Source organism: Saccopteryx leptura, chromosome 1 (genome assembly GCF_036850995.1).
Source record: "Saccopteryx leptura isolate mSacLep1 chromosome 1, mSacLep1_pri_phased_curated, whole genome shotgun sequence".
Classification (NCBI taxonomy): domain Eukaryota; kingdom Metazoa; phylum Chordata; class Mammalia; order Chiroptera; family Emballonuridae; genus Saccopteryx; species Saccopteryx leptura.
The window spans coordinates 28,104,435-28,119,185 of record NC_089503.1 but is presented as its reverse complement, the minus strand read 5'-3'; the positions used below and the strand labels follow the sequence as shown (position 1 = coordinate 28,119,185).

Genomic DNA, 14,751 nt, shown 5'->3' with positions numbered 1-14,751 from the left:
AGGGCGGCGGCCTGGGAGAGGAGAGGCAGGTGGGGCTGGGACCCACCCAGATCATCTCAGAACTTCAGGACCAGCTCTCAGCAGCTGGGTGGGCAGGCTGTAGCCTGGTATGGTGAAAGGCATACCAGAAAACCAGAGACACCTGATTCAAGGCCCTGTCCAGCCACTCAGCAGCTGGACACCCACACCTTGTGCCCTCATTTGTAAAATAGAGGTAGTGTCGGTACCTGCCTCACAGGTTTGTCATGGGAAACAAAAGAAACAGAAGCGGGTAGATGCCCTTAGATATGTTATCTCCTCCCAGATGGGATCACTTAGCCCCATTTTACAGGCGAGGAGTCCTAGGCATGGCAGGGTCCCTGCTCCAAAGCCTGTGCCCTTTTCCTCGGTGCCGCCCGGCTCACAGTAGCAGAAGGTGGGGGCACATTACAGAGCCTCGGTGTCCCCTGCAAAGCTGCTCCACTCTCTACCCTGAGCTCCCCTGTTTTCACAACTCCCTCCTCCCACCACCTCCCTCCCAGGCCCAGAGCAGGAGGGATACTCAGACTGGTAGTGCAGAGGCAGTATGCGGCATAGCAGGGAACATCGTGACGAGCTTCATACAAGGGGAGTGAACACATGTCCCACCCCTTAGCAGTTCGGATGTGGTCACATGGCCCCCAATTGGAAGGAAGAAGGTAATTCCTTTAAAGCAGAAATCTATGAGCACAGACCTGAGTGGCCCTGTGAACGGTGCCACGCGGCCAAACCCACAGCATCGGACTGAGCTCCTCAACCCACAGGGACAAGGCAGCGGGACGGTCACTCACTCCCAACAGACCCAGAAATGCCCAATCCACCAAATCCCCAAACAGAGGTCTCCGGGGCCACACATCTGAAATCAGACGTTCTGACCAATTCTGGTTGGGGACCTGGCACCCACGCTCCTGACATGAGCCAGAGGGAGGAAATGGAGGAAATAAAGAGAGGGAGAGAGACAGACGGACACCGATTCCCAGACTCTCAGGAGCAAAGCTCCATCACCTGGGAGCTCCAGCAAACTCTAGCTCCTTTGAGTACAAGAAGGTTTTCCCCAGAGCTCCGGTGAGGATATTGGAGGGGCACAGAGAGTCAGTAATGCTGTAAGAGAAACTAATTGTATCAGAAAGGTCCTACTAGACTTATCGGGGTGATCACTTCATGAGGCATATAGATGTCTAATCACTATGTTGTATACCTGAAGCTAACATAATATTGTATGTCAACTGTAATTGGGGGGGGGGGGAAGGGCCATCAGAGTGATAGTGCCCGAAGGGGACATGGGCCCAGCCTGCAGTCACACGTGAGCTCAGTGGCCTCCACGAAAGGCCAGCCAGGCTCCCCGGGACCTGCCCTGTAGGAGCGAGTCCAATCGCAGCAGGATCCATGTCCGCAGCCAGGAGGCAGGCCACCAGAGCTGTCGGGCTGTCTGCGGGCCTGGGTGGCCTTAGGGGGTCCTCCTGTCAGTGCCCAAATCTCAGATTTGGGGATTTTTTTTTTCTAATGGTGGTTCCAATTTCCCACGTGTCTATGATAGTCACTGGAAATGATTCGTGTGAAGACGCCTTTGCTACTCAATGCTTTGTGTCACAGACAGCGTGGATTTTGAATGCTGAGGTATGGGAACACGAACACGTGTGAGTTACCACTCGAGCTCAGCAATTACAGACTAGCAGACAGGCAGCTCAGGTCCTCAGGAACCCTGATGCTATGCAGAGCATCACGTGTGAGTTACCACTCGAGCTCAGCCATTACAGACTAGCAGACAGGCAGCTCAGGCCCTCAGGAACCCTGATGCTGTGCAGAGCATCACGTGTGAGTTACCACTCGAGCTCAGCAATTACAGACTAGCAGACAGGCAGCTCGGGCCCTCAGAAACCCTGATGCTATGCAGAGCATCCGGGACTGGGAATCCTCCCAGGAGAAAACCAGAAAGACATCAGGGGGTTCCGGGCACAGCGCCCACAGAGGAGCACCTCCCTGGCCTGACCCATGGCCAGAAGCCAGGCTCACAGCCGGACGGCCAAGCAGCCCAGCCCAGGGCAACAGGTCCAAGGGAGGCGCCTTGTCCTCTTCCCCAGCCGCCTCTGCTTGGGTGAGCAGGCCCAGTCTAGAGCCCCCGGGACCTCACCAAACCCTAAGCAAGCCTCCTCTTCCTCCCCCACCCCAAATGTTTTCTTTGCCCTTTCCCCTCCCAGCCACACTCCAACCACAACAATTTCTTCACAAAGTAGAAGCAGCTGGGGCTTAGGGCCCACACTCTGGTTCCACCTCCCTGCTAGATGCTTCCGTCAGATACCCGGGGCCGCCACCTGATGGGCCCAGAGGGACCTGTAAATACTATCCTGTAAACGCTGTTCATCTCCCAGAGGAATAAGACAATGACGATCTAATAATGGTACCACTAATAATAACTGTGGCGGCATTTACTGGGAATCGACTATATGCGTGTACTGGGTCGCTGCTCCTTTACGTCTCTTGTAATGCCAGGCAGTACATGTAGTGGTTACGAGCAGGGCCTATGTGGCCCTGACAAGGGACTGAATCTCTGCCTCCACTTACTCATCTGTAAAATGGGGCTGCAAAGAGCGCCCACATCCTGGAAGTGTGTGCATCAGAGGCGCTAACATGTGGAAAGTGCTCGGCACTGTGGCTAGCACATAGTAAGTGCTCAGCAAATGCTGTCATTATTTAATCCTTACAACTGCTTCATCACCACCCCCATGGTTACAGCCAAGGAACTTGAGGCTCTGGAAAGTTGGAACCTTGCCCAGGCCACCTAACTCCTCATTCCCAGCTCTCAGTCTGACGTATGTCTGTAGGATATCCAGTATGTTCACGATGGCTTTTTTTTTTTTTAAACAGAGACAGAGGCCCTGGCCGGTTGGCTCAGTAGTAGAGCGTTGGCCTGGCGTGCAGGAGTCCTGGGTTTGATTCCCGGCCAGGGCACACAGAAGAAGCACCCATCTGCTTCTCCACCCCTCCCCATCTCCTTCCTCTCTGTCTCTCTCTTCCCCTCCCACAGCCAGGGCTCAATTGGAGCAAAGTTGGCCCAGGCACTGGGGATGGCTCTGTGGCCTCTGCCTCAGGCGCTAGAATGGCTCTGGTTGCAACAAAGCAACGCCCCAGATGGGTAGAGCATCACCCCCTGGTGGGCGTGCCGGTGGATCCCAGTTGGGCGCATGCGGGAGTCTGTCTGACTGCCTCCCTGTTTCCAACTTCAGCAAAATACCAAAAAAAAAAATAATAATAATAGAAAAAAATAAAATAGAGACAGAGAGTCAGAGAGAGGGACAGATAGGGACGGGCAGACAGACAGGAAGGGAGAAAGATGAGAAGCGTCAATTCTTCGTTGTGGCACCTTAGTTGTTCAATGATTGCTTTCTCATATGTGCCTTGACCGGGGCTACAGCAGAGCGAGTGTCCACTTGCTCTAGCTAGTGACCTGGGGCTTCAAGCCAGTGACCTTTGGGCTCAAGCCAGTGCCCATGGGGTCATGTCTATGATCCCACACTCAAGCTCGATGAGCTCGTGCTCAAGCCGGCAACCTCATGGTTTGGAACCTGGGTCCTCTGTGTCCCAGTCTGACACTCTAACCAATGTACCACTGCCTGGTCAGGCATGGTGGCTGTTTTTATGAACTGGGTGCAGAAATCTATCGTTATACCTTTGCTTTCTGTGACTGTGGAGGCATTGGACAAGTGGGCGTGGCTATGATGTGGCGTGAGGACCACAGAGCTGCTGAGACTCAATGCCACTCAGAGACAACGGGCAGCCGGGGCAGGGGCCTGGGAAGGCACTGGCACTTCTGAATCAGGCCCCAGGTTGTCTTCTTCCACGATGGGCATGGAGGCCTCGGACTAGCTCCCTCTCCGGGCCCTGCTGTGGTGGAACGCAGGCAGACGGGGCTTCCTCAACCAAAGCGAGTCTTTCCCACTTCCAGGACCTTCAGGCACACAATTCTTGAGCCCGTGGACAGATCCTGCCTTGGGTGGCCATGTGGTGGCCTCCAGGTGAGACTCATGTCAGCATATATGGTGTTTAGGAAAAATTACAAAAAAGAACCTCTCTAGGCAGAAAAAATTTAAAAGGTGGCTCTCTGACCAAGTAGAAAGGGTACCCTGTCCTTAGGCTGACAGGCCGGTGTGTGTCCTTCACTCGTGCCCCCTGCTGGGCCCCTGGGGCAGTGTGCAGCCTGTACATCGGTTCTGGGCGGCCCTGCCCCAGGCCGGGATCCTGGGGCTATCCAGCCACTACCCCTACTGCCAGAGCCACGAAGTTCTGGTCTGTTCATGAGTGGGTGGGGCAAAGGTCTGCCTCAGATCCCTAACAGTGACCCCACTGCCATCAAAAGAGGTGAGAGCAGCCATTGAAGGAGGACGATGACACCCAGACACTGTCCTAATTACACTCCATCCTCACTGCCACCTTTCCAGGCAGGTGCGAATACCTCACCTTATAAAAGAGACAACTGAATTTCTCGAGAGCCCAGGAAGTGAGCACTAGAGCCCGCAAACCCGAGGCAGAGGTCAAAGTCCACGTTCTGATCCCCACCGACCCTGGCTGCATCAACCCGGGTAAAGCAATCCCACTGCGCTCCCAGCACCCCCTGCGCCAGGGAGCTTGTCCACCCTGCCAGTAGGTCGGTCAGCCAGTCAACACGCGCTGGTAGCCTGCCCCCACCACGTGCACAGCCCGAGGAAGACCCCTACCGCTCATTGTTCAGGGCCATTCTCGGGGGGTCCAGGTTGGGGTTCTCCATGGACTCCATCTGAGGACACCGCAGGAAGTAGTAGAGGGTGTGCAGGGCATCCGGGGACCAGGTGATGGGCTGGGGCGGCTGGCGGGCCTGCCGGGCGGGGCTGGAGCCGGGACACAGGGGGTGGCGCCCCTGCATGTGGTGCATGGCTCGGGAAACCAGGTCACCTGCAGGGGAGACACGAGGGAGGGAGAGAAAAAGAGAAAATGAAGTCTGAGTTCATGGCCCACATTACTCCAAGGACATGCGCAGCTTAAACCTCCGTAATTACTGTTTACCCCGGAGCCAATAGGCGGAGCTGGGAGCTGTCACCTAGACACACAACAGCAATTCAGTTTCCCTTTCACTTCCAGTCTCGCCTTAATAGCTGAATGAAACTCTTGGCTGGCCCATCTTCTCCAGAATTTAGGCTAATGTGGTTTCTTTTTCGACATCCTCACTATCTCCACCACCCCATGGGCCTCTCCCCAGCTCGTCCACCAAGGGAACCTCTCTGGGCCTCTTTTCCCAGCCTCTAACAGCCAGCGCCAGGTGACACACCTGTGCTGCCTTATGCAAACATCCAGGAACTTCATACAGAAGCCACCTCCAACCTTATCACATCAGGCAAAACTACCACCAACACCACCACCATCCATTGAGTCCTCACCACGTGCTAAGCACGCACTGCCCTGGAAATAGAATTTGATCCTTAAAATGCTGGAGGCCAAGTATTATCCCCATTTTACAGATGAAGAAATTGAGGTTCATCAGGTAGACAAATACTGGCCCTACATATTTCCCTGGTCACAGGGAGGCCACAGCGCACACAGGTTAGCCAAGGTCAGGTGCTAGCAAATGGTGGGGTTTGCATCTGAATCAAAGCCTGTCTGAGTCCAAAGTCTAGGAACTGAGCTCTGGCCTGGGCTGTCACCTGCTCTCCTTCAGTCTGTGGGGTGCTAAGGGCCCCACATCCTGTGCAGTGTTTCTGCCCAAGTCAAGCCTTTTCAATATCCCCCCAGCCGGGGCAGGAAACATCCCCTCATTGTGTGAGACCACAATGCTGAGAAAGGACGGGTCAGACGGCCCAGGCACCTGCAGGCCCCTCTGATCTGGGAGAAGTGGCGCCTTTCCATTCTCCTCAGGCCTGGGAACTCGGGGTGCCTCCTCGGTGGGTCAACTTCCCATCTGGACAAGGCTGACCCCAAGGAGGGAGAAATAAGCAGGTTTTAATTCGGCAAGTGTCATTCAATGTATGGCAGAACCAATTCGTTCCCTTACTCAATTTACCTTCACTCTACAGCTCTGTGAGTCTGATCTCCGTTCCGTTGTGTCCCTGGCACCCTGTACAGGAGGTGCTCAGTGAACATGTAGGGAATGTAGAAATGGCCTTATACCTTCATTGCATTTTAAAATACAGCATCTTGTGGGGCTTGATTTGAGCTCATTAGTTGCCCAATTTTTCCATGACAGCCATAGCGATGGTGTTTGCCTTCCAAGCAAGGCCAACGACACCCCTGGAATTGGAGATCTCTACTGGGAAAGAGACCTCTGTCTCCCTGACCCCAGGTGCTCACTCCTCTCTACACGCCTGACTGTTCACCTCTGCAGTGATGGCTTGGCTGCCCGGGTGCCTTCTGGCAAGCCCCAGGGCCAAGAGGGCAGAGAGCAGTAAGTCCCAAACCCAAGACTCTGATTTAACTGGTCCAGGGCAGGACCCGGGCATCTGTACTTTGTAATAGTTCCCCTGGTGAGTCTAATGTGCAGCCAGGTCTGAGAATGACCAGGTAAATGGCTAAGAGGCTAGATCCCAGGGTCAGACACGCCTGGCTTCAAATCAGGGCTCTACTCCTTCCAACCCATGTGCCTTACGTAACTTATGGATCCGAGCCCTGGCTTCCTCATCAGTAAAATGGAAATAATCATACCTAACCTAAAAAGTGTGAGGATTCCAATACATGTAAAGCACCCAACACCATGCTTGGCACAGAGTAAGCACTTGACAAAGGGTCAATATAACACCATAGTTATGGTTGCTGTTCTATTATTATGACTCTATCCTATGGGCCATCTCCTGTGGTGCTCTTCCTATCCAGGCCCTCTGTCCACAGTCAAACACTGCCCCACGTTTCCCAGGATGGGAGTCCAGGTCCTGAACGCCAGGTCCAGCCCTGCCCTTGGGCTCCTGGGTGGTAGAAACTGGCACGGGCACCCCCCAGGCCAGCCCTTGGCTGCCACAAGCTGAAACCTGGCTCTGCTTCTCCAGGTCTACGCGTCCTCATTTCTGGCAGGACCACGGGTCCAAGAGGAGGAGAAGTCAGAGAGCCTACGATAGTATCAAAGAGAAGTCTTGTTGAAGTGATCCTTTCCAGGGCAGACAAGGTAGAAGTCGTTATCATTCATTAGGCTTATGACTGTTTTCTTGTTATTGGTGTAGAACCCTTTGGCAGCACATTTCCAGCCAGAATGCAGGCAAAAAAATAATCTGGAAAGAAACGGGACTGTCTCTTAAGGGCTCCCTAACACGGAGCCAGGAACAGAGAGGCCTTCGGGAAGTAGCAGAGTGGCCAGAGGTGGGGTCGCCGGGCTCTGGGCTCCAAGCCCAGCTGCACGCTGTCAGTCTCTCTCAAAGACCAAAAAGACAGATGCCTGCAGACAGCCCTGATCAAGCATCTAAAAGCTTGCACTGCTCTGCACCCCTCGTTTATGGCCAAAGAAAGCCGCTCGCTTTGGCTCTTCTCCCGGAGCGCTTTCCCTCCCGGCCACCTTAGATTTCCTAGGCTCCGTAATAGACATGAAAAGATAGACAGCATCTCATTTAGTCTTTACAACCACCGCTTAAAGGAGGTATTTCCATTTTACGAGGCAATAGGCTCACAGAAGTTAAATGATCTGTCCCAGTTGCACAACTAGTGAGGGAACTAGCCAGGACCTCAACCGGGGCCGTCTCCCCACCGCTCGCTCTTGGCTGTTGGCGCCGTTGCTACTTAAAGTGTGGTCTGCACACGGGGACGGGTCTGCCAACTGTTTGTTACTGGCTCATAACAAGTTAGTTTTAGAAATTTCAGAAATTAAAAATAAAAACTCCCATACCAATGTCTATCTAATAATAATAAAAAAATTGGCTTGCATTTTACATGTCTTTAATTTCACTTTTCTAGACATTTACTTTTTATTGTGTTTTATTAAAGTTTCAGTTTAAACAGAGTGTGGAGGAGGGCGGACGGAATCCCCGCCGTCAGCACAGCGAGTTCGAGAAGCTGCAACCCAGACAGGGCTGGGCTCTTGCGTGAGCACAGGTGGACACTCAGAGCCGCTTCTGGAAAGTTCTTGTACTCGAAAAGCACTTGATCCTAAGCTCGATGAAACCTCAGTCTGAAACCCAGAAACACCCACCGGGCATGAAAACCAAGCGCTCGCGGCTTGTTCATCACAAGAGCCTTGATGTCAGAGGTGCTACAGGTTCCAGTCTGGCCTGACCAGTGCGTGTGGTGAGCCATCCAATAAAACCCGCTGAGAGTCTGGGATTCAGCGTTGTCTTCTAAACGAGGCCTGTGCCATCTGGTTGCCTTTAACATGAAGGGTTCTGTTTTGTTTACTTCTTATTCCTTGCCATTTACACTGTCATGGGTAGAGAGGGACAAGGAAAAAACACCAGTCCCCAGGCTCCCCACACAGCTGCGCCTGATGCAAGAGAGAGATGTCTCCACCGGCCTGGCAGGCTGGTCTTGGCAAGGTGTAGGGAGCTAATGCCTGTTAAACCCGGGGTAAAGTTTTAGGTACAAGGTGCTCCGTGCCAAGTATCACTAACCTCATTAAGTTCTTTAGTCTCGGAGAGAAAAATTGCAATACCTGCCTCCACCTTGTCTCCTCCTGCCTTCACCGTGGGTGAGCAAAAGCCCTGCTTCCAGAGCGAGGGAGCCCAGGCAACCTGGAGCAAGACACAGCCTGCTCGGCCGTCGGTGAAAAGATGCTGTGAGGTGCTTCTTCCCTTTGCTCTGAGAAGGGCCGGGCCAGGACGTGGACCAATCCTATGAGGGTTTTAGGGGGCACACACTGGGCAGTAGAGAACTCATTCCTTTGAACTAATAGACACATATGGCATCTGGCACTGCTCCAGTCTCTAGGATACAGGACAGCAGGGGACAAAACAGACAGAGTCTCTGTTCTCACGAAGCTGACATTCTAGTCAGATGAGAGATGACAGACTATTTACATGTGACTATATGATAAATGTCAAATGGCGATCAGGGTTTTGAAAAAACCAAAGCCATCAGGGAAGAGACAGAGGAATGAGACTGGGACGCTCATCTATGCAGGGTGCTCAGGGACGGCCTGTCTAATAAGGTGTCATTTGGGCAGGGAGTTGAAGTAAGTGGAAGTCCAACATACTTGAGTATTTAAGGGGAATGGTAACAGGCACAGGGAACAGCTGGTGCAAAGGCCCTGGGGTAGGAGGTACTTGGCTAGGAGCATAGTCATCAAGAGAATAGTAGGCAATAAAACCAGATCATGCATTTGATTTGGGGCTATGATGAAGATATTGGATTTCATTGAGTGAGCTGAAGAGCCATAGCAGGGATGGAGGGGGTAGTGAGCAGGTGAGTGACATCACCCAGTTTGTGTTTTAAATGGTCCTAGTTTGGGCTGAATTGGTAGTACTAGAGATGGTAAAAGGGGCAAACTAAAATTTGAGATAGTTTTAGAAGGTGGAGCCAATAGGACTTTGCGTCTGGGCTGAGTAGTAAGGCCAAGTCTTCTCCTGAGGAGAGCTTCTGAATGCTCCCCCAGCCTGGCTGCGGACTAGAATGGACACGGAGGCCACCATGAGAAAAGACAAAGGATCAAAGCCCGGTCTCGATGTCAGCAACCCTGAGTGCTGGTGGCAGGGCTGCCAGCCACGTCCAGAGAGCCCACAGCACGAAGTGGAAAGAGCTCTGCTACCACAGGGCTGCCAGCCACGTCCAGAGAGCCCACAGCGCGAAGTGGAAAGAGCTCTGCTCACACAGGGCTGCTAGCCATGTCCAGAGAGCCCACAGCACGAAGTGGAAAGACCTCTGCTAACACAGGGCTGCCAGCCATGTCCAGAGAGCCCACAGCGCAAAGAGGAAAGAGCTCTGCTCACACAGGGCTGCCAGCCACGTCCAGAGAGCCCACAGCGCGAAGTGGAAAGAGCTCTGCTCACACAGGGCTGCTAGCCATGTCCAGAGAGCCCACAGCACGAAGTGGAAAGACCTCTGCTAACACAGGGCTGCCAGCCATGTCCAGAGAGCCCACAGCGCAAAGTGGAAAGAGCTCTGCTAACACAGGGCTGCCAGCCGTGTCCAGAGAGCCCACAGCGCGAAGTGGAAAGAGCTCTGCTACCACAGGGCTGCCAGCCACGTCCAGAGAGCCCACAGCACGAAGTGGAAAGAGCTCTGCTACCACAGGGCTGCCAGCCACGTCCAGAGAGCCCACAGCACGAAGTGGAAAGAGCTCTGCTCACACAGGGCTGCCAGCCACGTCCAGAGAGCCCACAGCACGAAGTGGAAAGAGCTCTGCTCACACAGGGCTGCCAGCCACGTCCAGAGAGCCCACAGCACGAAGTGGAAAGAGCTCTGCTACCACAGGGCTGCCAGCCACGTCCAGAGAGCCCACAGCACGAAGTGGAAAGAGCTCTGCTCACACAGGGCTGCCAGCCGTGTCCAGAGAGCCCACAGCGCAAAGTGGGAAGAGCTCTGCTCACACAGGGCTGCCAGCAACGTCCAGAGAGCCCACAGCACGAAGTGGAAAGAGCTCTGCTACCACAGGGCTGCCAGCCACGTCCAGAGAGCCCACAGCACGAAGTGGAAAGAGCTCTGCTCACACAGGGCTGCCAGCCACGTCCAGAGAGCCCACAGCGCAAAGTGGGAAGAGCTCTGCTACCACAGGGCTGCCAGCCACGTCCAGAGAGCCCACAGCGCGAAGTGGAAAGAGCTCTGCTACCACAGGGCTGCCAGCCACGTCCAGAGAGCCCACAGCGCGAAGTGGAAAGAGCTCTGCTACCACAGGGCTGCCAGCCATGTCCAGAGAGCCCACAGCACGAAGTGGGAAGAGCTCTGCTCACACAGGGCTGCCAGCCATGTCCAGAGAGCCCACAGCACGAAGTGGAAAGAGCTCTGCTACCACAGGGCTGCCAGCCACGTCCAGAGAGCCCACAGCACGAAGTGGAAAGAGCTCTGCTCACACAGGGCTGCCAGCCACGTCCAGAGAGCCCACAGCACGAAGTGGAAAGAGCTCTGCTACCACAGGGCTGCCAGCCACGTCCAGAGAGCCCACAGCATGAAGTGGAAAGAGCTCTGCTCACACAGGGCTGCCAGCCGTGTCCAGAGAGCCCACAGCGCAAAGTGGGAAGAGCTCTGCTCACACAGGGCTGCCAGCCACGTCCAGAGAGCCCACAGCACGAAGTGGAAAGAGCTCTGCTCACACAGGGCTGCCAGCCACGTCCAGAGAGCCCACAGCATGAAGTGGGAAGAGCTCTGCTACCACAGGGCTGCCAGCCACGTCCAGAGAGCCCACAGCACGAAGTGGAAAGAGCTCTGCTCACACAGGGCTGCCAGCCACGTCCAGAGAGCCCACAGCACGAAGTGAGAAGAGCTCTGCTACCACAGGGCTGCCAGCCACGTCCAGAGAGCCCACAGCACGAAGTGGAAAGAGCTCTGCTACCACAGGGCTGCCAGCCATGTCCAGAGAGCCCACAGCGCAAAGTGGGAAGAGCTCTGCTACCACAGGGCTGCCAGCCACGTCCAGAGAGCCCACAGCGCGAAGTGGAAAGAGCTCTGCTACCACAGGGCTGCCAGCCACGTCCAGAGAGCCCACAGCGCGAAATGGAAAGAGCTCTGCTACCACAGGGCTGCCAGCCACGTCCAGAGAGCCCACAGCGCGAAATGGAAAGAGCTCTGCTACCACAGGGCTGCCAGCCATGTCCAGAGAGCCCACAGCGCGAAGTGGAAAGAGCTCTGCTACCACATGCCCACCCGGAGTCCGGCCTGCACCTGACTCTTTCTGCCACCTGTCTTAGCGAAAATCACTTTTCTTCTCTAAGCCTCAGTTCCCTCATCAGGACAGACCTTGCTGCGTTGTTCTGAGGAATGAATGAATTCATGTAAGTAAAGTGCCTTGCTCATGGTACATACTCAAAGTTCAAAATGCAAAACAGGCCCTGGCCAGTTGGCTCAGTGGTAGAGTGTCACAAAATAAAACCAAGGTGCCTTCCACCGGTCTGAGGGCTGAAGGCATCCTTCGCTGTTCTCAGGGCAGGAGAGTTTACCAAACAGGCTGCGTTTGGCCTCAAAGACACCACACTGTGCAGAAGACAATCGGCAGGGCTGGAGATCAATCCATGCGCTGAGCCCATTTCCTGCAGTGCCCCTCAAGGGGAAGGGGACCCAGGTGGCCATCCTGCCATCGCCCAGGAGACAGAGAGCCGGAAGTCCGGCTTTCTCTCCCAGCCCTAATGCTCATCTGCTCTGCGACCTTGAACCAGGCACCTTTGTTTCCTATCCTGGTAAGGGGAGGAAGACTGAAGGGAGGAAGGGAGGGAGGATGCTGCCTCCTAAAGAAACAGAAAGGTTTGTTATTCATTGTTCAGGGGCCAGGACACTCAAAGGAATCACAGATAGGAAAGGTGGGAGCAGGGTGAAACTCCATCCGTCTCCATACCATGTGCTCTGACCCTGGACAGGCCGCCCCCTCCACAGGGTGGTCTCATGGCACAGGGAAGGAGAACCAAGGGGGAAGGGTGCGCAGTCTGATTTCTCAAATAACTGGGGTGACGAGAGGGAGACATCAGGAGATGCATACGGTTTCTCGCCCCCTAACAGACTCCTTTGAAGCAGCCGTCAGATGGTAATGACCTAGACCAAGGGCTTCCAGCTGTGCTCCAGAGAGCCCGGAAGTCCAGGGAGCTTCCCAGGGCCGCCCTGCCATGCCCTCCTGCAGCCAGAGCAGCCTTCTTCTATCTCGAGGTTTCAGGAGTGCTTTCTTTCAAGAAAGAATAGTGGCTGTTAACTCACCATTTTGGGGGCCAGACAGGTAACACAGGTGAACGAAACAGGCCGGCTATAGCATAACGAGGCAGGTGACAACGCCCCAGGGGACCCGGGCCCACTTAGCTGCTATACAGCCTCCCCCTGCGTGGCTGCCACGCAGAAGCCAAGTGTCACCAGGTCATCTGAGTTCTCCAGATTTGCGTGTGATTAAGTCACCATGCTGGCCAAACCATCCCGGTCTGTGGGCCACCGGCTTGCAACCTCTGGCCTAGAAGGACTGAGCTTTCAGCGAGTGGAAAGGCGGAGGGGGCCGGGATCCAGAAGACAGCCTCCCCCTCGCCTGCTCCCTGAGAGCCCGCTGGACGGGGCTGCCACACTTACTCAGCTCCGAGATGCTCCCCACGCAGGTGGCCAGGAGGGACTGCTCCAGGGTCCGCAGCTCCAGCTGAGCGTAGGCGTCGGCTCGCTCGTCGTGGCCCAGGGACCCGCCATTGTAGGGGCTGAAGTATGCCGGGAGGGAGAGGACCCCTGTAGGGAAACAAGGCAGGCAGGTCACCTCAGGGAAGACGCAAAGCCCTTGGTGGAGCGGGGTCAAGTGGGCTTCACGTGAGAACAGCGACTTCTGACGGTGGGCAGCGGGAAGGGGGCCAGGACGAGGAGTGGCCCACTGACAGATGTGGTGTGAAGCCGAGGGAGACTGTCTTTTCTCGCAGCTGCACAAGGACCTGGCCACCCAAGCATTCACTTCCTCCTTCACATCTTCATCCACTATCTACAGCAGGGGTAGTCAACCTTTTTATACCTACAGCCCACTTTTGTATCTCTGTTAGTAGTAAAATTTTCTAACCGCCCACCGGTTCCACAGTATTGGTGATTTATAAAGTAGGGAAGTAACTTTACTTTATAAAATTTATAAAGCAGAGTTACAGCATATAATAATAATGACTTACCAAGTACTTTATGTTGGATTTTCGCTAAGTTTGGCAGAATAAATCTTTCTAAAACAACTTGCTATAGTTAAATCTATCTTTTTCTTTATACTTTGGTTGCTCCGCTACCGCCCACCATGAAAGCTGGAACACCCACTAGTGGGCGGTAGGGACCAGGTTGACCACCACTGGCCTACAGAGTGCTCCCCTTGGCCCAGGTGCTGTGCGGCATGCAGGGTGCTGGGGTGACAGAGACCTGTTTCTGTCCTCACGGAGCTCAGGGGTCGGCTATGTGGGATGTAGGCCTCCACCAGCCGGCCTAAGGGGCAGCCTTGCCCTCAGGCCCCTCACTCTGTGCTGACCCCCGTCCTTCCTCAAGCCACAAGAGGGACCGGCAGAAACCACAAAGAGATGCTGTCTTTACCCCTCCAAGAAGGGGACGCGTCACAGCCACTGGCCAAGTCCAATTAGTGTTTTTCATTAGCACTTCAGCGACAGAGGCACAGAGCTGTCAGCGTCAATCCCAGAGTGTGACAGCCTGTAAATTTCTCCAACGCACTGTGTGGCTTCTTAGAAAGCACCAGAAAAGCATAATCAGACTGGCTTAAAATTACGTGTTGGTTCTTAGGAGCGTGTGGTCACGGGGATTCCCAGCGTTTGGTAACTGCTCCTTCTTTGATCAATGCCTCTTTGTCCACCCACCCTGAACTTTCTTTTTTTTTTTTTTTCTTAAAGAAAAGACCCACAGGAATTTAATCAGGCAGTTTTGGGGAAAATCTCTTAACATTTCTTGAGAAAACTGGAGGCCCCAGGATGTGACCAAATGCGCGTTAGACTTCCCAATCCTAAACAGGGAAATGTAACAAAGATAACAGGCCCATGGGCTATAGGAGAGCAGTTAAAACAGCACCTCCAAGCCAGGACCTCTCGGTTTAGGATTCTGGCTCTGTTCCTTAAACCAGTGGTGTGACCTTGGGCACGTTACTTCGTTACTTTATTTCTCTGTGCCTCTGAGTCCTCGTGTGTTAACTAGAGACGAGGGAAGTTCGGAGCTCCC

The 14,751-nt window shown here is 54.3% G+C and overlaps 1 protein-coding gene across 2 annotated transcripts in view; it reads right to left on the bottom strand.

The window, feature by feature from the left end:
* The window catches only part of ABTB2 (ankyrin repeat and BTB domain containing 2), a 184,615-nt gene that overhangs the window by 37,148 nt on the left and 132,716 nt on the right, over positions 1–14,751 (bottom strand). For both annotated transcript variants that reach the window (XM_066363474.1, XM_066363477.1), the window contains exons 2-3: positions 13,147–13,293; positions 4,731–4,944 (exon numbers count right to left, since the gene is read on the bottom strand). In XM_066363474.1, the coding sequence (XP_066219571.1) occupies positions 4,731–4,944; positions 13,147–13,293 (361 nt within the window). The remainder of the gene's footprint in view (positions 1–4,730; positions 4,945–13,146; positions 13,294–14,751) is intronic.